General features: G+C 42.4%; 2 protein-coding genes and 1 pseudogene across 2 annotated transcripts; 1 reads left to right on the plus strand and 2 right to left on the minus strand.

Annotated features, from left to right (window-relative positions):
* Positions 1-7,935: 7,935 nt before the first annotated feature.
* On the plus strand, positions 7,936-10,211 carry LOC145446462 (prostatic acid phosphatase pseudogene; annotated as a pseudogene).
* A 1,636-nt stretch (positions 10,212-11,847) lies between these two features.
* Positions 11,848-12,966, minus strand: LOC145446463 (ribonuclease H1-like). Its single transcript, XM_080324757.1, has one exon. The coding sequence runs from the start codon at positions 12,964-12,966 to the stop codon at positions 12,139-12,141; it is 828 nt and encodes a 275-aa protein (XP_080180883.1). The 3' UTR covers positions 11,848-12,138.
* A 28-nt stretch (positions 12,967-12,994) lies between these two features.
* LOC145446461 (GON-4-like protein) lies at positions 12,995-15,128 on the minus strand. The gene has a single exon (XM_080324756.1). It carries the CDS (start codon positions 14,940-14,942, stop codon positions 13,227-13,229), a length of 1,716 nt encoding a protein of 571 aa, XP_080180882.1. The 5' UTR covers positions 14,943-15,128; the 3' UTR covers positions 12,995-13,226.
* Between the last annotated feature and the right edge of the window lie 9,376 nt (positions 15,129-24,504).

Genomic DNA, 24,504 nt, shown 5'->3' on the forward strand with positions numbered 1-24,504 from the left:
TCCCCTATCCGGCTCGCCGGATGGGAAGTTACCCGCCCCTGGATTAGGACTAGGATTGGATTTACCGATTTTCGGGGAGATTGTTGTCCTGTGGCAGACGAAGACAAAGTTTTTCGTCCTACCAAAGTTACTTCATGTACTTTGACACTCATTAAGCGTTTTATTTCTTCTTGAGAATTATAGGCATAAGAGGCTTCCTAAGAAGAATTCTAAGTTTGAATCGGATTAGAATTAGGATTGGAATATACAAATTTATTTCACGATTAGGATAAGGATTTGAAGCTTCGGATTTGGTTGGGATAAGGATTTGAAGATTCGGATTTGGATTGGATTGGGACAAAGAACTGTCAAATCCGCTCATCTCTGTCGGAGTTCGGAGTCGGGCTGAATTTGGATTTTAAATCTGCTTTGAAAGTCCGGAGTCTGCTCGAGAGTAGGAATAGTCAAAAGTACTTCACACGGAATTAGAAAATGATAGTGTGATTGTAATTAATTCAGGTATAGTTTCAAAAGATACATTGGTCGAGGAGTTGCATACTTCTTATCAATAAATCGGAGGTGGCTTCTTTCAAAATTGCAAATGTATCATCTTCGCGACCAACGCCTAATGACTGAATCAGGCCCCGTGGATATACTCAGCTATCGCAGCTCTCGCAGCTCCCGCAGCTATCGCAGCTATCACTTGTGGATATACTCAGCTATCGCAGCTATCACCAAATATCGCAGACATACAGGTCATTTAAAGGTCACGTATCGTCTAGGGCAGTGGTTCTCAACCTTTTTTTAGACACGCCCCCCTTTTGTGATATTGAAAAATTTCACGCCCCCCTATCGTCATATCACAAAATCCAACCGGGATGCTAGCAACCCCAACAGATTGTTTGATGGCATGGAAGGTTATGAGTGCTGATGAGAGAATTCAAAATATGAAATTAGGTCTGTATATAGAGAAACACGCGTGAACTGGAAGCGAATCGCGCGGAGCGCGAAAATTTTTTCCAGTTGACTGCTTCTTCGCGCCCCCCTTCAATGCTTCCACGCCCCCCAAAGGGGGCGCGCCCCCCAGGTTGAGAACCACTGGTCTAGGGCGCAGCTATCAGCGCTGGAGCTTGTCTGGGTTGAAATAGTGCGCAGCTATCAGTTCCGGAGCACGTCTGAGTTAAAATAGTGCGCAGCTATCAGATCCGGAGCAAGTCTGAGTGGAAATAGTGCGCAGCTATCAGATTCGGAGAACGTCCTGGTTGAAATAGTGCGCAGCTATCAGCTCCGGAGCACGTTCGGGTTGAAATAGTGCACAGCTATCAGATCTGGAGCAAGTCTGAGTTGAAATAGTGCGCAGCTATCAGCTCCAGAGCACGTCCGGGTTGAAATAGTGCGCAGCTATCGCTACTGTGGATATACTCAGCTATCGCAGCTATCACCAAAAATCGCAGACATACAGGTCATTTAAAGGTCACGTATCGTTTAGGGCGCAGCTATCAGCGCTGGAGCTTGTCTGGGTTGAAATAGTGCGCAGCTATCAGATCCGGCGCACGTCTGAGTTGAAATGGTGCGCAGCTATCAGCTCCGGAGCACGTCCGGGTTGAAATAGTGCACAGCTATCAGATCTGGAGCATGTCCGGGTTGAAATAGTGCACAGCTATCAGATCCGGAGCATGTCCGGGTTGAAATAGTGCGCAGCTATCAGCTCCGGAGCAAGTATGAGTGGAAATAGTGCGCAGATATCTGATCCGGAGCAACTGCGGGTTGAAATAGTGCGCACATATCAGATCCGGAGCAAGTCTGAGTTGAAATAGTGTGCAGCCACCGAGTCAAGGTCGAGTCCAAGTCATCGGGCAGAGGTTCGAGTCCGAGTCATGGTATTATGACTCGAGTCCAAGTCCAAGTGATTGTGTTGACTGCTCATTTTCCATTTAAAGTTTTGTTAAACTATAGTTCAACCCACTTTCTAAAACTCTGTTTGGTGATATCGAATGGTTCGCATTTATAATATACTAATCAGACATGGGGTGATTACTTCATGAATGTAATCGATTGCGATTACGATTACTTCAGAATCACGCGATTACGATTACGATTACGATTACAGCAAAATCAGGAAGTAGTCGATTACGATTACGATTACATTGGAAAGGTAATCACGATTACTCACGATTACATTTGTTTTACTTGTATTAGGACTATAATCTTAAAGGATATATTGGAAGACAATATAAGGATTGCGATGAAAGGGCTTAGTGAGATATCAACTCTCTTCATACATCATGCGTCATTTGCTTATTATGTCATAGTATACCAATTGCCCAACTTTATTGGGATGATTTATCACCCCCAACGATTTGCATTATTACCAGGTCTTTACCTGCCACACCCCAAATTCCTTAATAGGGTGTGGAGCGTGCTCGAAGGGGACTCAAAAGTATTTTGTAAACCAACAGAAATTATAGAGCATTTTCGAGAATTTAAATAATTCTTGAAAATGTTCTTCGAGCTTCGCGATTCAAATGTCTGTAGTAGAGTGGTAACCAACGCGGACCAAATGAGCCGCCCGCGGTCGCTGTAGCAAATAATCAAATGAAAGATTTGAAAGTTGAAGCTGGTTTCATATGAGCATGAAAAGCAGTTGAACATGGGTCGGCCGACCCCCAGGAACATAGGAACGCAGTCAATTGGGGCATTGCTCGTCCTCGCCCACGCGGCGGCTCAACGGGAATCTATAGTTAATATTCCCGAGTTCCGACGCGGAGATTAGTGCTTTGGCGCGCACTGCAGCGACGCAACTGAGCTCGGAGGAGCTGGTGTGAGTCCCGGCGAGTGAGCGTTTTTTGTTCTTGGTAAGGGGCGGAAACCCGGCCCAGTGCTCTGATTGTCTTACTCTAAGTGATGAAATCCAACTAGCACGGATAAACGGCGGGAATAAGGGGTAACCCTTCGGTCGTCGCAATAATCAGTACACACTACACAAGAAGTAGTTTTTTGTTTCAAAACGGTTGGTGACCCATGCTCCAGCAGATAACTGGGCTTGAAATGCATACCTCCCCCCTCAAGAAAAAACATGCATAGGCTATTTTATGGGAACAGACATTTCGGAGCCGGTCATTACCGCGTCACGATCCCACAACACACAAAAAGACATATGCAGTTTCAGCCAACACGCAACTTCACGGGATGTGATACCAAAGAAATACCTTGGCCCAAACTTAGGGTATTTGTCCGTTGTCAATAGCCGCGCTGGGTGGGCGTGACTAAAAATAGTGCTGTCCTTCTAATCTGATACCACAATGCAAATGCCACCCGGCGCATCCACATAGGAATAAAGCAATGACAATTTACGTGTGCGTCTCACGAAAGATATTCTTTTAGTCTGCTACGTTTGGGCGAGTAAAATATCTTTTGATTAATCAACAGACTGGAGGTCACGAATTAACAACATACAATAAAGTAATTATACCAGATGCTATAAATATGAATTACGTTCCCCAGCTCTACAGGTAAATCTGACACTCGGGGCTGAGAGAGGTTAAAAATGAATAGTAATCTAATGCAATGACCAATATTATTGACGAAATTCAGTTTTGAAAATTGACCAACGGTTTTCTAATATTTTCATCTGAAATTCGTGCTTGGTGGATTGCACCTAGTTTTGGTAGTGTTTTACCACATCATCTCCAAATTTGTTGCTGAGAGTTGGATTTCCTGAAGACGTTGGATCGAAGAACTCTAATATATGCTTTAAGAATCGATAATATGATGTTGGCAAGGGATATGAAAACCCATGCTCATCATTGCATTTCGCAGTTTCGAAGCAACGCCATTCTGTCGTCCAGTATTAACAGATGCTACGGTGTCACATATGATATATGAGATTGTACATCATATTCTTCTAAGCGGTTTTCTAGACCGCTGAAAATACCTCGAGTTGTTCTACTTTCGCCTTTACGAACACCCAGTTTGATTTGTGCCAGACATGCAGTCTACATCTAAAATCGGAATTAGCAATTATTTATCAATTATTTAATATTGACTGTTAACAAGAACACGATAAAAAATAATTCAATCTGGGCGATCAAAATGTACCAAAATACTATTTTAAATCTTCGCAATTGGAATTGGGTCAGTTAAATTCAAATCAGTCGATATATAAATTATATAGTCTGTATCTACAAGAGAAAGCCTATCCTCCATACAGTGAAAACTGGATAATTTTTGTGCGGGAGGTTTTTGTTCAAACAGTCTTAACTTTTGTGAGTTTTGAAATCAGGACACAAAGGCTCATCATTTGTGACTACAGGACACACAAAATTTTGAATTTTGTTTTCTAGTCATAACCCTAATGGTAACCCCAGTAAGACACCGCTTATACCAGAGGTCGCCAACTCAAAACGGGTTGCGAGCCGCTTTTCAAATTTCGTAGAGGACGCCGACCGCATGAATTCAATATCGAGATTAATCAGGCCACACAGTTGAACAACGACGATATCTCGTCACTTACTCAACCCTTATGAATTGATATCTTTGTAAATTAGCTGTACCGGGGTTATCGACCGCCTTGAAATCTAACTAGGGAGTGCACCGTGTGTTGATTGATCAGATAGAACCAGACATCACGGCGCCTGTGTGACAATCCTATTCTCAAATCCACATTGTATTCGTCATTATCAGCGAGAAATGGCTTTGAAGTGACGCTGCTGTCGTTAAAATACATTCATTAAATACGGTTTATTCCTTTTATATGTAGATAAATGGGCGAATAATGTATCGATTCAGCAATCCAGCCCGCCAAGTACCTAATTTTCCTATATCCAGCCCACCGACTGGAAAAGTTGCCCGCCTGTACACTGAAAATCACGAAGATAGTCCTTGCATGCCATGTAATGGATGAATTTGAATCCGGAAGTGCTCCGGAGCTGATAGCTGCGCATAATTCGAGTCCACATGTGCTCCGGAGCTGCTAGCTGCGTCCTATTTGAACCCAGACGTGCTCCGGATCTGATAGCTGCGCACTATTTCAACAAGGACGTGCTCCGGAGCTGATAGCTGCGCACTATTTCAACCAGGACGTGCTCCAAATCTGATGGCTGCGCACTATTTCAACCCGGACGTGCTCCGGAGCTGATAGCTGCGCACTATTTCAACCAGGACGTGCTCCGAATCTGATGGCTGCGCACTATTTCAACCCAGACAAGCTCCAGCGCTGATAGCTGCGCCCTAAACGATACGTGACCTTTAAGTGACCTGTATGTCTGCGATTTTTGGTGATAGCTGCGATAGCTGAGTATATCCACAGTAGCGATAGCTGCGCACTATTTCAACCCGGACGTGCTCTGGAGCTGATAGCTGCGCACTATTTCAACTCAGACTTGCTCCGGATGTGATAGCTGCGCACTATTTCAACCCGGACGTGCTCCGGAGCTGATAGCTGCGCATTTTTTCAACCAGGACGTGCTCCGAATCTGATAGCTGCGCACTATTTCCACTCAGACTTGCTCCGGATCTGATAGCTGCGCACTATTTCAACCCGGACGTGCTCTGGAGCTGATAGCTGCGCACTATTTCAACTCAGACTTGCTCCAGATCTGCTAGCTGTGCACTATTTCAACCCGAACGTGCTCCGGAGCTGATAGCTGCGCACTATTTCAACCCGGACGTGCTCCGGAGCTGATAGCTGCGCACCATTTCAACTCAGACGTGCTCCGGATCTGATAGCTGCGCACTATTTCAACCCAGACAAGCTCCAGCGCTGATAGCTGCGCCCTAAACGATACGTGCCCTTTAAATGACCTGTATGTCTGCGATTTTTGGTGATAGCTGCGATAGCTGAGTATATCCACAGTAGCGATAGCTGCGCACTATTTCAACCCGGACGTGCTCTGGAGCTGATAGCTGCGCACTATTTCAACTCATACTTGCTCCGGATGTGATAGATGCGCACTATTTCAACCCGGACGTGCTCCGGAGCTGATAGCTGCGCATTTTTTCAACCAGGACGTGCTCCGAATCTGATAGCTGCGCACTATTTCCACTCAGACGTGCTCCGGATCTGATAGCTGCGCACTATTTCAACCCAGACAAGCTCCAGCGCTGATAGCTGCGCCCTAAACGATACGTGACCTTTAAATGACCTGTATGTCTGCGATTTTTGGTGATAGCTGCGATAGCTGAGTATATCCACAGTAGCGATAGCTGCGCACTATTTCAACCCGGACGTGCTCTGGAGCTGATAGCTGCGCACTATTTCAACTCAGACTTGCTCCGGATGTGATAGCTGCGCACTATTTCAACCCGGACGTGCTCCGGAGCTGATAGCTGCGCATTTTTCAACCAGCACGTGCTCCGAATCTGATAGCTGCGCACTATTTCCACTCAGACTTGCTCCGGATCTGATAGCTGCGCACTATTTCAACCCGGATGTGCTCCGGAGCTGATAGCTGCGCACTATTTAAACCCGGACATGCTCCGGATAGATAGCTGCGCACTATTTCAACCAGGACGTGCTCCGAAGCTGATAGCTGCGCACTATTTCCACTCAGACTTGCTCCGGATCTGATAGCTGCGCACTATTTCCACTCAGACTTGCTCCGGATGTGATAGCTGCGCACTATTTCAACCCGGACGTGCTCTGGAGCTGATAGCTGCGCACTATTCCAACCAGGACGTGCTCCGAATCTGATAGCTGCGCACTATTTCCACTCAGACTTGCTCCGGATCTGATAGCTGCGCACTATTTCAACCCGGACGTGCTCCGGAGCTGATAGCTGCGCACTATTTCAACCAGGACGTGCTCCGAATCTGATAGCTGCGCACTATTTCCACTCAGAATTGCTCCGGATCTGATAGCTGCGCGCTATTTCAACCCAGACAAGCTCCAGCACTGATAGCTGCGCCCTAGACGATACGTGACCTTTAAATGACCTGTATGTCTGCGATTTTTGGTGATAGCTGCGATAGCTGTGATAGCTGAGTATATCCACAAGTGATAGCTGCGATAGCTGCGATAGCTGAGTATATCCACGGGGCCCTGAATCACACTACAAATCTACAAATAGCCGGTACAATCTTCGAAAATATATTCAGTTACCGTGATACGCTGTTGCAAAGATAATTTCACTCATAAAAGTAATGCAAACTTATCACAAAACTACTTACAGCGACTTACTTTTCAAAATCCAAAGTGTAAACATTATTTATCGATACGGAACATCCTTCCCGTTGTTTATGACGCTCATTCTGCTCAACTGCTCAGCGGCTGCATGCGGGTTATGGTAGGCTCGATCATTGCTCGTGAAATAGATGACTGCACTGCAACTGTTCGGGACGGTAGGTTGGTGACTTGTGAGCGAGTTAAATTTTAATCTAGGTAACAAAAATATTCCAGTAAGGGCGAAGGCCAAAAGCTAGTCCTAAAAAAACTAACTTGGTTTGAGTCAGAGAATTGGCCTCCGCCCTCACCGCCCCTCAGTATGTTAAAATGAGGCAGGATGATGTGATGAGCCGGCACGGCGGCACCTGTAAATCAGCATATCAACAGCTTATATACCGTAAGGTTAGCTAATTAATCTGTGAGCTAATTATTTTTGGTGTTGCATGAATTGGTTCTGTAATCTGTAGGTGCAAGGTGGTTCGGAGTTCGAATTAGCGACTAATTTTTGTCTCGATTTTATGCTTTGAAACTTTTACATTTGACCAGAGCGCTATAGAGAGCTCATTGTTTGTGCGAGCATTTCCCTAGAAGGCAAGCAGGTAGTTACAATTGCCAATGATGAACTGTCACTGAGCACTATAGTTGCAGCCAGCTTTCTCCTATGTTCCATTTTACTTCAAAATAACAATATATCAAATAGAAATTGAACTCTCTGGGCCGGGGCTGGAGGTACAGCTAAATTATGGCATATGATCACATTATCATTTGCATAACTATATTAACCCAAGTCTGGAGGTACAATTTTAATTTTTTATTATAGTGTAATGTTATTGCCTTCAACTTTAAGATCTCTCACAGATTGTGTATAACTTTATATGTTGTTATTAGATTATTGAATATCTACCAAGCAAAGTTGATCTACTGTCAGATAATCATTGAGATGATTATAATGGCTCATGGATACATTGTAGCTACAATTTTTACTGTGATTGCCATTCTCAAAGCAGCTGTCGGAAGAGAGCTTATATTTTCAAATGTCATATGGCGGCATGGAGACCGGTCCTACATGAGTACATACCCAAATGATCCTTATAAAGATACCAATATCTGGAAAAATGGGTATGGTCAGTTGACAAATATTGGCATGAAAGAGCAGTACGAGATGGGTCAATATCTCAGATCCAAGTATGGCACATCACTTAGTATAGAGTACTTGAAAGATCAAATATACATACGCAGCACAGATAAAGATCGAACTATTATGAGTGCTCAATCCAATTTGGCCGGGCTCTACCCAGTAACCGCGGATGAAAGGTGGAACGGTTCTGTCACAACTTGGCACCCCATTCCAGTACATGTGGTCCCAGACAACTATGAAGACTTGTTGCGATACCCTCGCTATGACTGTCCTAAATACAATGAGACAATGAAGAAAATAAGAAGCTCACCCTGGTTTCTGGAGCATGAGAAAAAATATGCCAAATTTTACAAATTTATTGGAGAAAAAACAGGTATACAAGATGTCAATTTCTTGAATGTGTGGAAAGTTGAGGACAACCTGTTTTGCCTGCAGTGTCATAATTATTCGTTACCCGATTGGGTCACAGAAGACATTATGTCCGAACTGATTGAGCTTAATTCAATGGAAATGGGGCTCATGTTCACTGACATCGACTATAAGTACCGGAAAGAAATCTCGCAAATCCAAGGAGGTATACTGTTGAAAAAAATCATTGAAAACATGCAGGACGTCCTAATGAATTATCGCAATTATTCGATGATTGCATATTCAGCACATGATACGACGTTGGTGGCGTTGCTAGTTGCACTTGGAAGTTACGATTGGATACAGCCAACTTATGCTAGCTGTATTATGGTTGATCTGTATAAAGATGGGGATGTATATCAAGTTGAAGTCGAATATCGAAGAGGAAATGGTACGATCACATCGCTGAGCGTTTACGGTTGTGAAACATCTTGCAATCTCAATGAATTTGTCAGGATTTTGAAAGATTACATTCCGGATGATTATGACAAAATATGCCATACACATCCTGAGAGTAACCATGCATTATGTGATGAAGTGTTTGTAGTCCTGTCTCTGATTTTGTTTGTTGTTGTGATTGCCACAGTCGCTCTTCTAGTTTATCGTGTAAGACGGCATAAAAGTGAGCATAAATACAGTCCCGTGGGATACACTTGATCGTTGATACAATCTTCAGAATCTTGTATCTATTTTTGTATATTTCATTGTGTCTCCCAAATTTAGTATGTGGCACTTCAAATGTGTATTATGTATTTTATGCTCTCAATTTCGTTCTGTTCCATTTTACATCGAATTGAATGCTTGTACTCGCCTTATACCAAATTCTGATACCAAATATATTGACGTTAGAAGACAAAATTGACTGTCCAAATCTCAATGTATGTTGTCATGAGGAAAGCTGTGCAGAGCAACTGTAAATAGTAATTTAAGGCACTTTTTCGATGATTTACAATTACCCAAAATCATCGCAATATTGGTCATGCTACATGTGTTACCGTACTCGAAAACGACGTTGCAGTTTATTGAATCTTAATTTTATAAGATTCTTAGACCAATTCTTATCCGTCTGCATAAGCTATTTGGTGTATCCAAGAAGTTGGCTTTGTATTGAAATTTTACCTTTTGTGTTATATGTTTTTGTACAAATATCACAATATAATGAACTACAACTTATCTGAATACTGGTATGCCTTACAGGCCTACTGGTGTACGCCTACATGTAAAAAGCTCGACTGCATTATGTGGATTTGCCCCCAAAATCAAAAGACACAAGTCACAAGTTCAGGGTGTGATTTGTAGATTTCACCTACAACCTCCGGATTATGAATTTGTGTTATCGTTTCGGTCAAATTCTGAAAAATGCTATTTGTGACTAATGGTTATATCATTACTAGTGCTGCAATTACGGCACATCTGTTTCTTACTAGTTATTTGTGTAGTCTTGAACTCTGTATCATGTTTGTTATAACATAATATTTGTGCCATCCATTTGTATTGTTCACCAATAAATGTGGCTGTCTCTTATCTACTGTGACTGAATATCATCTTTCAATGCAATGGTCAACTAGTGCAGGCCTGACCAACCGATTCTGTTGGGATCAAAATAATAATTTGTTTTTCAACTGTTTTGTCCACTTACGTTCGCTATCAATAGTGTGTCCATCCCAGTGGTTCTCAACCAAGGGGGGGTCCGCGAAGCATTTTCAAGGGATCCGCGAAGCCTCTAAATTTACAAAATACTTGATAACCTAATTTGTATGTTTTTAATTAAGAAAATCACGAGGCAGTTCCGCTTCAGAACTTAAATCAACAGAATGACCATCTGAAATGAAATATCCTACTGCGCCAACTCATTTTGATTGCTAAATTGGCAATAGCCAACTGATACAAATATATTGCTGTTTATAGATGTTTTTTGGGGGGATTGTGGAAAAATAAAAATAACATTGGATTAGTAGAGTCAATCACGGTGACTTCGACATGTTCACAAAAATCCATTTTCTCATGTGATATAATATAACTATTTTGCCATAATAATTTTAAGACGAGCTGCTAGATAGAAACGACCAGGTTTGACGTTATATGTTCATTAAAAAAATCGTTTCTCAATTTTGGTGCAATATTTGTTGTGATCTTTGTGAAAATGGATCTTCGGCACTCGTTCATATCAAATCGAAGGCGCGGACTTTCAAGACGCGACCACAACTTTCAAGAAATGCAGTTGAAGTCTTCGCTTTGAAATAAATAAGTCATTTTGTTGCTGTTCATCACTAGACTCCACTTATCATTTGCACAAGACAGATGATGATTGCACGATAATTGAGCTAAATTTGAACTTCGGGGGCTCCGTGAAGACAAAAAGGTTGAAAACCACTGCTATATCCTATAGGTTCAATCAAGTAACAGAGCACGAAAATCTCACTAGCCATATTGCATTGTTCCCGTGTAGGGCATTGTGCAGTACATTTAAGTTGACTGCGATAGATGAATTGACGATAGACTGCCAATCCAGAACATAAGAGTTCATTGCAGTACCTTTACTCGGGAAATCATTTTCAACAAGAGGTGATTGGTTCACAAGCTCCCACTCCTCTCTACCCAATTCAAGATTTTTTGATTTCCGGCCGTACGTAGTCAAGCGATAGCAGTTGCCGAAATTTTGTAGCATAAAATATCTACAACTGCCACACTTGATATATTTTCATTCATACTCGTATCTACATTATTAGTCCATCTGCCTAATCAGAGCTCTGAGTGTATGCGAAATGACTTTTTTTTTTGCATGCCCACTGCCCACATTGATAGCAACTTTAAAGTGGGACTATGCGTGTCAGGTTGCTACAATTCTTCTTTCGTGGACCCGCTGACTAGCCGAAGGTCAATACTTCTACGCTACCCTAGCTATTTATGGGTTAATCTATTCCTAAAAATGAAAAATTAATAAAATCAATCAAAACGCATGATTTTCCCCCTTGATCGGGATGTATGGTGAACCCACACATGCGTGACGCGGCTGACTAGTTGGCCACCGATGTGCTAGATGTGTAGGAGATAACATGAATATCAACAAGGACAAAGGAGATATGGACAAAACATCTTTCATTTAACCCCCCATGTTTCATTTAACCAAGACAGCTACTCTGGAATAAAACAAACCACACAACTCAGATTGCATTTATTTCCGAACAATACCTGCTCAGTGGTCAGTCACCATAAGGTAGAAAATATATATAATGTATGTAGATGTTTCCATCTGTGAATGCATTAAACTTGTGTTTGCTCATAGCAGCCAAGCAGCAATGTAAAAAATGTGCAGATCCTACACTAATGAATGGCAGTGATGTGAACGAATGGAAACTTACCATTTCACACTCAGCAACTTAAATTTCATAACTGATGCACAGTGTTTTACGAATCTTAAATGGGCAAACTGCACAGTGCACATAAAAACCTACATCAATGATCCGGCAACTGCCAGTTGGTCAGCTTTTTCATTACCATATATGCCTCTATGCCCACGAACATGCACCCAATTCACGTTGACGTGTTTCAGGAGGTCTAGCATTTTTACCAGTTCAGTTTTATGCACCACCGCTTTTCCGTCGCTTTTAATCCAATTTCTCTTCATCCAACCGGGAACCCATTTCGTGATACAGTTGATTACAAATTGCGAGTCTGTCTTCACAGTCAAGTTATCAAGTCCATGTTCCTTCGCTTGCTCCAAGCACGCGTTGATTGCGGCTATCTCTGCTCGTTGATTGGTTTGAATACCCTCCAACCTCCTGCTCAAATTCAAAGGGTGTCCATCACCCCAAAACACGCCAAAGCCTGCTTTGACGTTGGCTGATTTTCTACCATTATTTGAGCATGCACCATCAGTGTAAACGATAGGAAAATTACTTTCATCGACAGAAAAGGTGAAGCCATTTTTTTTTATTTCAGAGTAAACGTTCTTCATAACTTTACATGTCTTCGAAGTCTTTTGAAGGGCGATATCGGCTTTACGCTTGTAACCTTTCCTGTTCTGAGCTGCCGTAGATTCAATGTCGCCAAGTTCATCCGAAAATATTTCCAAAAGGGTTGCTTCATCAGGAACCCGCGTGTCAGCTTTGGTGTTTGCACCTTTCAAAAACTGACATGCTTCAGGTTCTGTGCTGAAACTTTTGTAGATAGCCCCGGCAAAACCATTGACCTGCCGTTTGCAATCGTCCCAAGAAAGATATATCCCGGGATGTCGGCCTTTTCGCACAGCGTAAATTTTCCCCATGCTTCTCTTCATAAAGCCTATATCTAGGCCCTAGATACAGCTGAAAAAGGAAAACAAAATGTAACAAAGCTTACGGTCCAGCACTACGGTGCCTCAAGGAGATATGCGGCAAGATCACAATACAGTTATCGAACACAAATATCACAGTTGGATTGGAGTGTTAATGATTGAAGAGCAATAACACAAAATAGATAAAAAGGCACCTACTAACAATAAAACATTGAACACTCACAAGGCAAGACAATTTGTTTACCATACCAACATCAATCATCTCATCCCATTATTTTGCAATAAATGTTCATGAGCTTGTTGAAACGCCGCTTCATCAGTTTCTCTGAAAGATTAGGGAAATGTAGATTTAAGGCTGTAAAAGCATCGCTTGTTAAGCCACCGTGTCGCTTAATTTCGCAAAGAAGAATTTTATCCATTTCTTTGGTCCATAATACAGGACGGATCGTACCAGAAATATTTCCTTCAAGATCCATCACTCGGTGTTCGGCAATGTAACCAGCTTGGGTGTTATCTATGCTTTCATGAATCGGTATGGATATTTTCAAGTTTTCTAGCCACTGCGGTAAGTCACCAGACAAGTCCAACGGCTTGACTGCATTTTTCCAAGCAACTGGCTGAACCTTTTCACAGGGTCGGGGCAAAATACCCAACGTCTTCAACCGAAATATAGGATTGGAAGTGAAGTTCCTCGATTTCCCTTCCATGATAGCCTTTATTCTTTGAGTAATTTTCTCTCTTGAAATGCACGGCAAAAGAAGTTCATGAATCAACTCGCTAACACTCATGAAGTTTGACTTCATTTCATGACACCCATGCGCTATCAAGCAGTCCTCGTGGTGTGAAAACTTATATCTCAAAATATTGGTCCGAGCAGGATGTATCTTTCGAGGCAAGAGCTCTCTGTACATAAAAGTGGGACTATTTGCAATTGTTCGCGTGATTGATAAAGTGGAATTGTCAGATCTGTTTGAAGGACTAGCAGCAGACGTTATTTTTAATGCTTCCCCTAGATTGGCAACATTAAAAGCTGACACGTCAGGATTTGGCGACACCGCTTTGAAGTGTTCAATTTCATGCAAAAAAGAAGACAAATCTTGTCCTAGCAAACAACCAGTTGTTAACAGCTGCACATGCTGTTGCATTTGCTGAACCAGCACACTTGTTTGTTGACCTGTGAAGGTAAGGTGCGTTGGCAGTATGGGTGGTTGTTGCTTTTTCTGGGGAACATGCATCTGAGGGTTTGAACGCAAAAATTTCAACTTCTCACTGGCAGTCGTACAGCGCATAAAATTATCGAGCAAGCGCTTCTGTAAGATTGGAGATTTGATATGGTCAATTTTCTTAACTTTACGATGGCCAGCGGAAGTTTTATTTACTTTTTCTGTAGTGTTTCGAGTCCTTCGCTTGCGTTTGAGATTTTTCAGTTCCTTCTTTGATATCTTTGTAGTGCGGTCGTACCTGTAATCTTCATCGTCTTGATCTTCTAGTTCAGCGAGAAAGTCGTAATCGGAATCACTATCAGACTGCTCTGACGTAGGATTCTTAGAGGTTTCCCCATCCAAATGGTACAACCAGCTTTTCCAATCAAAGTCTCCATTAGTGTCGACATAGGCATCATTGCTCAATGCGTCTAAATCAATTGGCTGAGAGCACTCAGTCCACTTGGAATTTGTGTCTTCATTGACCAATTCAGCAGGCATCCGCGCATCTTCTCCGAAAGAATATGGAATAAGGTCGGTAATCTCACAGTCTTCTGTTTCGTTGCAAAACTCAGGCCGGCGTTTGGACCGAGTGACAGGCGCTTCGGGAAAGTCCAGTTCCCGTTCATCATTGATCCCCTCAAGTAATGTCAAAACATTTTGATCGGAAAATATACTGCGTATAATGCTCTTGACATTTCTTCTATTGAAACCATGCACTTTAAGCCGGTTCTCCAGAGAGTCGTCAACCTTCAGGTATGGCATGGAATCCTCCATGATTACACGGTGCACCAACGAAGACCGACACACGGGCAATCATCAAAGTTTCGACGCGGTCAACTCAAATGATGACCAACGTCGATCTTATCTCTAAGCCAGATGTATATCAACATAGAGTGACGTTCAATAACTTTTATACATACAGTCAAAGCTTGAGTAATATTAGAATATACTTGTTTCCGTAATTTGTACGCAAAATTGAATTGGAGTATTCAAGTAACAAACTGTACCTTTCTAGTGTTGAGTAGTATCTGTTGGTACTTGCACCTTGCCAACCATAAGCATCTGATCTCTTGTCACTGACCTAGCACAGTTATTTGAAATCAGTAGCCTCACTTGTCACGCCGCAAAGTCGGCTCTGTCATGTGTGAAAAGCTACCACCACGCAGGATATATTTCATAAAATGAACCGAGATTAAGACTGGAAGTGAGAATGATGCTTTGATGAGCCTGTATGGAATCGATGTCCTGTGCTAACATGTTTTATTTTTTCATTAGTTTTTAATAAATTACTTCAACTTGGAGAATCATCGCTGCTCACCTCATCAGGCAAAACTTCAGTCAGTCAGTCAGGTTTATTAATATTTTCAGCGTTTCAAAACATCACAAGACTGCGATACAATGAAAAGATAGGAAGGTGTCGAAATAACTTGGAGTACCGACATTCCAGTAGGGTGGATGAGCATGAGCAATGAGCATGCTCCAAATCCATAACACTGTTTTTTTTTATATCATAATCAGTGGTTCTATTTATTGTTCATACGCTCAAGACGCACGTTTGCATCGCGATGTAATGAACATGGATTTCAAAAGGAAGTTGTACGGAGTACGGTCTATCAATCGAAGATCCACTTCGGTATCTGCCTCTTTGGTAATTGCTTCAAATGTATAGCTACATCAAAACAACTCGGCGCTTCTTCGTTATACGATCAGAGAGAGTGAGTGCTCCCATGGCACCTATAAACAATGTTCCCATTGAACATGATACAATGTGACGTGTTTCACATGATATCAAGCTGTGCTGCCCCTGAACTCGATATTTTTTTCTACGCAGGCGACCTGGGTTCGATTCTCGCCAGTACCCTCTTTCTGTGAGTCGCTGCTGAGAGATCCGGTGATGGGCATGGAGATTCAAGCAAATGAGAAGCAGCAAGGATTAGAGTATGAATGACGATAACCAAAAGACTTATTTTTATATTCAATGAACACAGTGCGAAAGTGATTTTACTCGTATTTCGCATAGTCATTATGCTGTAAAGATACATTAGCGTCGTATTGGAAGTTCGGCATTGCTCACACGATCGCTAGTTATGTCGGCTGATTAATTAAACTAATTAAATTCAGTGATTCAATCACACAATATATGCAGTTCAAAGAGACATTTCCGGTGAAAGTTGTAGAGAAGATAGAAGGACGTATATATGTGCAACAATACTGTGACAGATAGAGTGACCTGTGACCAGTGGCGTAGCAGCCACTTGGCGGTTCTGGCTCTGCGCCAGGGACGACAAAATGTGGCTGCACAGTGTGTGTGTGTGTGAGAGAGAGAGAAATAGTTATGGTATTCTTTTTCTCCTGTACCATCGAGATGCTTTGACGACGGAGATGCGGTACGGACTTTTTTTTAATAATAAGGTCATCTAGTCTGCACCCCCGATTTTCCCTCAGTGATTGCTGAACGCCTAGCGGGATAACCGCGGATACTAGTTATCGAGTCTTGGTCTGGCCCGGCCGGGGATCGAACCCACGACCTACCGATCAAGAAGCCGGACGCATTAATCATTAATATGTTAACATGGCGATGGAACCACTCCGAAACAGCCGTCAATGCCGATTGTTCGGAGAGTTCGCAGAAAAAAGAAGAGTGCCAGGCGAACAATCAGAAGAGGATGCTGGCCTCAGTGTTGTTGAAGAAGTTAGACGATGCATGTTTCAAGCTTTGGACAGATTTAAACTTGAAGCTGAAACTAGGTTTACTGGCATACACCACTTAAATGATATGTTTGGATTTTTGAATTCCCACGCGCTGCTGCGAAGCGGAAGTCACAATTTATTCACCAGCGCTTTTAGAATCACTTATGACAACGAGATGGATTTTTTGGAGTTAGCTGCGATAACTGTCATGCGTTATACCTCCGAATCATATCAATCAGAAGATTGGTAGCTTTTTGTACAAACCATATGAGGCCTCTAGAACGGACACAAATTAAGATATGATCATTGAAGTTGTTCAACTTGAGATTTTAAAAGGGTCGCAAGAGGCTGGTGCGGAGCAGTGAAACCACGTTTGATCGTATTGCAACAGCGTTTGATGATTTTCAGTGGTTCGTTAATGCAAGCTACTAGATTCGGCACCATATTTATGCTCGTTTCTGAAACTTTATCTGACCATTGCTGTGTCAATTGCGAGCTGTGTGAGGCAGACTTAGACAACTAGAAAATTTTCAGCTTTTCTGAATTAGATTAGAATTAGAATCAGAGCTACTTAGTTCGCAGAAACTTGGAAATTGAATGAAATTGTATATGGGAAATGAATACAGCAAAATGCAGTTCACATCAAATCACAGTGCGTGGTGCAAAAGGCCGTGAGGCGATAACCGCCACATATTTTTTGTTTAATAAACAACAACAACACTGCATTCCCATAACCATGAGAATGGTTAACTTCTGTACACCAAGCTTGGCTCGATTTTTATTATACTTTATTGAAATATTACTTCTTTCATGGTAACCGTGGGCATCGCCCATGTTAGTCAGAATAACGAGCATGATTGAATTGGAGATCTAGGCGTGTCTCTGAATGCCGCGAATGTTCGGTTTCTGCCTTGAAGCACTAGTAATAATGGATAGAAAAGTGTGCCTTACGTTAAGCCGAAAATTGCCTTATATACCTGCTAATACATTGCAAGTCCATGAAACAAGAAGCTTCCGATGAATATATTTATTATTTTATTGTAACTGAGAGAGAGAGAGAGAGAGAGAGAGAGATATGATATTCTTTTTCGCCTGCACCATCGAGATGCTTTGACGACGGAGTTGCGATACGGCCCCATGAGGTCATCTAGTCTGCGCCCCCGTTTTTTTTCTCCTCCATGCTATCCGTGATTGCTGAGCGCCTAGCGGGATAGCTGCGGATACCAATTTTCGAGTCTTTGGTATGACCCGGCCGGGGATCGAACCCACGACCTACCGCTCGAGAAGCCGGACGCATAACCATTACACTATCTCGCTCGGTATACGAATATTTATTGATACGATGTATAATGACACGAATATTCAAGTCTGATTGAAGCAAGAACAAGATCAGCGTATGACCTTATCTACAGAAGATACCCGTTCAAACGAATCGAATAAAATCACAAATTTGTGCTGCTGAGAAGCCGAAAGCACGAAGTGCACAGTGCATATAATTGTTGCATTTCCGATCAACGCTTGCCCAGGGATGGATTTTTTCAACAATATTGGTGCTTGTACTTGCATATTCTGCATATTATCCTATATCACCATACATGATCAGATTTGCCTGATGGAAGTGATGACTTCGAAAATTCGCGGCATGTAATTGTACAGTAAATCTTACACAATATTCATGCCACGCCATTTCGCCATTCCCACAAAGGATTGCGCTATTGATATGATATCAGTATCGCTCACACGTACGATACCATAATAAAAGAAAAATCTCTTTCTTGAGTCGCACACGATTGCAAATTCTCATTGCTTCGCGGAGCGCAATATTTGCCTTTTCGGGCCGAACTTGTAGGCCTACCTCGGTTTCAGACTTCAGAGATAGCACTATTTACCCCTGGCAATGTTCCCTCTCATTTTTCTCGAGTCTGAGCGCCTGCGCAGTGCTTTGGACAAGAGTGCGCAACGATTGAAAAAAGGTCATCACTAGTGACTAACCAACTATTGATGTTCGCGTATCGCCCAATCCTTCCGAGACGAAGACGCACAAAAAATGTTTAGCGTAATGACTACTCGGAATATGGAATCCGCACCACTCTCAAAACACAATTTTTGGTGGCCCTGAAAAGGGCCTTTGTGGGTGGCCCTGAAAAGGCTTGGCCTTGTTAAAGGACAGTAGTTTAACCTTAAATAACCTGGGTGTCATTTCCGATGAGCATTGTTGTCAATTCAGCTATTTTGTCGTTTGATTGGGCAATTTTCCTTGTGGTTTAGTATTGGTTCTTAACCTTTTACCGATCGTACCGCTTATGCTTTCAATAAGATACCCCGTGCTCCCTGTTCATTTTCAACACAATTTGTGATGGTTTGTTTGTTTGTTTTTGATACTGATGGACAGATACTTTTAACAAGATCTACCCCTTGCTTGAGCGGTTTACTGGAAGAGGTATACAGGTAGAATTTGGATGTCGCAAAGGTATCCGTGGCAACGAGATTGCCGACCGCGAAGCAACATCCGCGGCTTTGTCTGGCTCATCAGTTCCCTGAGGTGACCATGGGAGAAGCTAAGTCACTTGTCCGCCAATATTCGCGAGCTCTCTGGCAGGAACTGTACGCATGTGAAGATAAAGGGATGCATTATAAGCGTTTCCATAGTTGCATTTCAATCCAATTCCCGTCAATGTATGCAAGTAGTATAAGTAATGTGCATTAGACGCCCATTCGCGATTTATAAAGAACAAACAAACATTATCAATATAATAAGTAATTAAAGAATTAGCTCATTCTCAATTTTGCAGCAATAATCGAGGGGAATTCCCTTCTGACTGTGCGGCAATTAAAAAAGGGGAATAATTACCAATAGAGAGAAAACGAACAAAGAATCTTGATTGACCTTTGTACTCAGACATGAGACTTGAGTACTTCTACTTGTACTTTTCCACTCCTGATTCTGCCTCGCCTAACCTCTGGACACGAGACCTGGGCTTGGTAATAGTTGCCTGCCGACAAATCGCCCTGGCCTAGCGTTTTGTGGTCCTCGTCACGAGGCTTTGGGAATAATTGCCTGTCAAACCACCCTGGTTGACTTGTCGTTTCGCGATTGACTCGATTTCGTGGGGCATAGGAATAATTGCCGGTCGTGACGTCAATAAAGTTTTCTCCTGATCGGTGAGATCATGGTGCGTGTTTTAGGTGTCTATACGTTCGGCTGTGCATAGTGACGCATGTATCTATTTGTGTAACATATTTATTGAGGCGTATAGCACGCAGTGGGGGCCCTATGGATCACGTTTCAACACTGTATTGGTGGGCACCCAAAAAGCCTTCATAGGCGGTCATGTGACGTTGAAGGAATAACGAAATGGCACGTTAGCGCCTGTGTTTTCACAGATCATCGGCTTACCTATGAGTAAAAAGCGACATTTATCGTAGGTGCGGTAAACGATCGGTTACGGTCCGGGCTGAGATGTGGCAAATGCGTATTGTGTTGAACGCATCGAATTTGTCTCCCCTGTCTATTTATGACCTCACTCGATGATAACAAAAATTCTAAGGCATGAAAGAACGTACGAACGAATATCGACGCTAACAAGAAAACGATCAGTCAATGTTCAACTTGGTAGTCACTTTCCGCTTTAGTAAGTTTACCAAAGCCACGAGGTCGTGCAAATAGGACAGGCGTCAATTTCTATATTCTACACATGACCGAGTGATCGCTATTACGACGTTTGAAATTGGTACTACAAACAGTGAGATAGACTGATGCTAACAGAGGTCTTGCAGGGTCAAGAACCACGACTGAGCAGATTGGGAGTATCCGACTATATTGATCAGTCCGGGGCGTCTCTAATCTGTATTGTCTAACCACAGAGTCGTAATATAGACAACGTGGTAATACTGTATACTTCAGGGGTAGGCAAAAGTATATCTGTTCGACAGCAGATCGACGCAAATCGCAAAATTAATATACGATCGACACGAACATGGTATACCATTTTACACACAGCGGATTGATTACGCAGGTGGTGATCAGGTGTTGATCGATTTTTAATGAGGTCGGGCACAGGATAAAGTGGTTTGAGATTTAAATTGAATTTGCTTCACTGAAATACACAAAACAATACCACGTTTTAGGTATGTTGTGGACTTGGGTTGAGTAATGGTGTAAAAAGACGCTACTGATTCGAGTACCCGGTACTAGTGCTATTCCAAGTCGTTGTAACTTACTCCTCAATCGTTTCAGGTGAAATTACTTACTCTTTGCACGTTTGACTTTAAAAGCAGAAAGTAATTTTGTAAAGTAATTTACAAAGTTATAAATCAGACCTACACCAAAATCATACATTTGAATAACAGGATTATGCGAAAACAACAAGATAGACCCTACCCGCTTCTCGTAGGTCCCTATTTCGCGTTATTCACGGTCTTTTTGGGTATTTTAAGCTAAAACGGAAGATAAATTCACAAAAAGGAGTACATTTATGTGAGGATATTTTCCGGGAGAAGGAGGACGTACGCCAACCCCATTAGTATGAGGATCGATGGGGACATCAAATATATCGCATTGCCGTCACCCTTTACAGCCAGACTGTTTAGAGTCAAATGTACCTGTTTGATGCTGGTGTGATCAGACTAGATGACCTTCACGGTCTTATCCTATCTAATACCGAATACTGTGCAAGCATATTTTCTGTACCACCATCACTGCCATGTGTTATGTATTTTGGTTGGATGAAAATATAGACTCTCTCTATCTATGGTCGTTACGCTACGGTGAACAAACTTAAAGAATTAGTTTACAGTTGTCTGTATCAGATACCTTCGAATAGCAATTCAACTGTTCTGTTGGATTGAGAGACATAACGTACTGAGAGGAAAATAATATTGTGTAGACTGGAGAATAATGAAGATGCTCTCAGAAGACTTCAATATCGGTTTATACGCAATCATATGCTCATGTATGCGAAGCTAGTATTGCTTTTACATCGCAAATCAAAAAAAAAGGATTCTGATATCAAGAAAGTATGCCAAGATCTGAAAGAAGCTCTACACCTTGTTCTGGACGATTAGTTAATGTGCTTGCCCGTTATTACTTCAAATAAACTGAACACGTGTATTTGTGTAAAATGTGTTATAAAAGTCAGTCAACGGAAGTGAATAGACAAGTATCGCAGCTGATTTGCGCACATCACACCGAAATTACAAGCATTCGTACGACAAGTGAGCCCGTCAGTGAACCCTGTTTTCGATTGTGGTATGTGTGCGTGGAAAAATACAGTACAATTACTAGGATTATATCACACCTCAAAATACGTTCGTGTCTAAACTTGCCGCATGGGTCAATCGAGGCGACTCACACAGATATTCCTAGTTTATCCTTGAGGACTGTATTACTGGTTAGTATTTTTATGGATGATTGACAACCGCTAGCTGTCGCTATTGCACCATTTACATATTTGTTATACAAGGGGGCGGGCAACTTCTTCAGTCGGCGGGGCGGAGAAAATTAGGTACTTGGCGGGCCGAATTGTTGAATCGATACATTATTCGCCCACTGATCCCCATATACGAGGGATAAATCGTATTTAATCAATGTATTTTAACGACCGCAATGTCACTACAAAGTCATATCTCGCCGATAATGACCAAGACAATGTGGGTTTGAGAACAGCCTTGTTATACAGGCACCGCCGTGTTTCCTTCTCTCTAGTCAATTAACACACCGTTCAACCCATAAATAAGATTTACAAATTACTGGATTGCTTCGAAACTACCTTTGGCTCGACAGTTTTATGGGGACCTACTCTTTATAATTAGGATAGAAAGCGATTTCACGATACCGACATTTCTTTTAAACTGCTTCTACTTGAGTACTTCAAAGCTATATTTTGTGCTTTCATTTGAAGCAAATGTAGCATGTGTTGTAAAGCGATCCAGCTATCTCGATAACCTCGCCAGAATGCGTAGTCTCGTCTGGATCTGCAGTACCTAGTACGTTGTGTATACACAGAGAGGGATTGCAGTGGCGACTTGCTTCAGTCGAGTAACGGACGATGTCGATTTCACACGCATTCCAAAGTACATCTTGTGAGAATGATGTACCACCACCCGGCTACGGCCCCGTATCCACGTAATAGCCTGCACAATACCATCATAGCGTCATTTTTTTTTTCGATTTGGCTACCTAAATACCTGACTTTCGTAATCTAGGCCTACATTTTGCGTTACTCGTGGTGTTTTTTGGCTATATTAAGCTAACAAGGGGGACAAATTGACAGAAAGAGAGTACATTTGGTCGAAGGGCAGAACATATCTGGAAAATGGAGGACATATGCTCCCCTAAAGGAGGCCGTATGGTAACCCTATTAAAGTAGGAGGGTCGACGGGGACATCAAATATATCGCACTGTGTTGCTGTCAACCCGAAAACGCGAGTTTTGTCAAGTCGTAGATTGATGACTGACAGCGATTGTGTCACGGTCGATTGATCACAGCTGATTTACGTACATCACACCGCATGGAAATTACAAGCATTCCAACGACGAGTGATGAGAACCAGTCAGTGTGATCACCGTTCCCGTCGAAAAAAATATGCGATTCTCTCTAATACCCCGCCGCCGACGGATGTATTGCTAACGTATTTCCAGACTCTTTGGACATGGATTATCATCCCCTGTTAGTGATCACCATGCTACAATACTAACAAAAACAACCATGCCAAAGGAATCGTACGTGATAATCGTGTGAACGGGGTGGAATACCTCCTAATAATAATATGAATGAAATCTACATGGTTATATCCCGTCGGGGTTGTTGACCGGTAAAGTTATTGTCATCGTTGTGTGATTTTTACCAATATACTCCTTGAGGTGCCAAATCTGATCGCACTAATAACACCTGTACAGACGAATCAAACAGAATTCCGCCAAAGGGGCGATACCAAGTCTCCTTGTACGTAAATTATTATACAACGACACCCATATTACAGCAGAACAATCTTGTCTGGACGGAGGAGGCGACGAAACATCTCCGGACCCGGCGCAGATTTCATCAGTTTTCAGCGAAGCCAGACTGGATGCGGCCAAATGGCCTTGAGAGTCGGATTTATGCTGTATTTTGCCCGCACAACATGTGGAAATAACAGGACTTTACGTGCTAGCCGGATTTTTTGGACTTTGATTTGGCAACCCGAGTCGGGGTGGAGTCAGATTTCGAAATCTCTCGCTCATCTTTACACCTCACCGAAAGCAGGCTAGATCGCATCACGTATGATCTGACACAATTCATCCCCCATTATTGCACCACCGCAACCGAGCGTGTTTCAACAAAATAAGGTCGGTCCACTGATCCCCGATAAAGCGAGCTATCCCAGATTCGTCACTGTACAATTGAATCTTACATTGTACTCGCAGTTACCGAGTTCGAACGGGAATGCGAGGCTCAAAGGGGTGACACAGCAATTCTCTGACGGGGACACTCCCCCCGAATCAATATATCCGTAGTATGATGCCGCAAATATGCTTGGAGGTGTTGGCATAACATGTGTTGAGGATATATGATGCCGCAAATATGCTTGGAGGTGTTGGTATAAAATGTGTTGACGATATATTTACGACACATACGCGAACACAACTGATTGTCTGCAGCGAAAT

Source organism: Botryllus schlosseri, chromosome 9 (assembly GCF_051294905.1).
Source record: "Botryllus schlosseri isolate E-star chromosome 9, Bs_hap1, whole genome shotgun sequence".
NCBI lineage: Eukaryota > Metazoa > Chordata > Ascidiacea > Stolidobranchia > Styelidae > Botryllus > Botryllus schlosseri.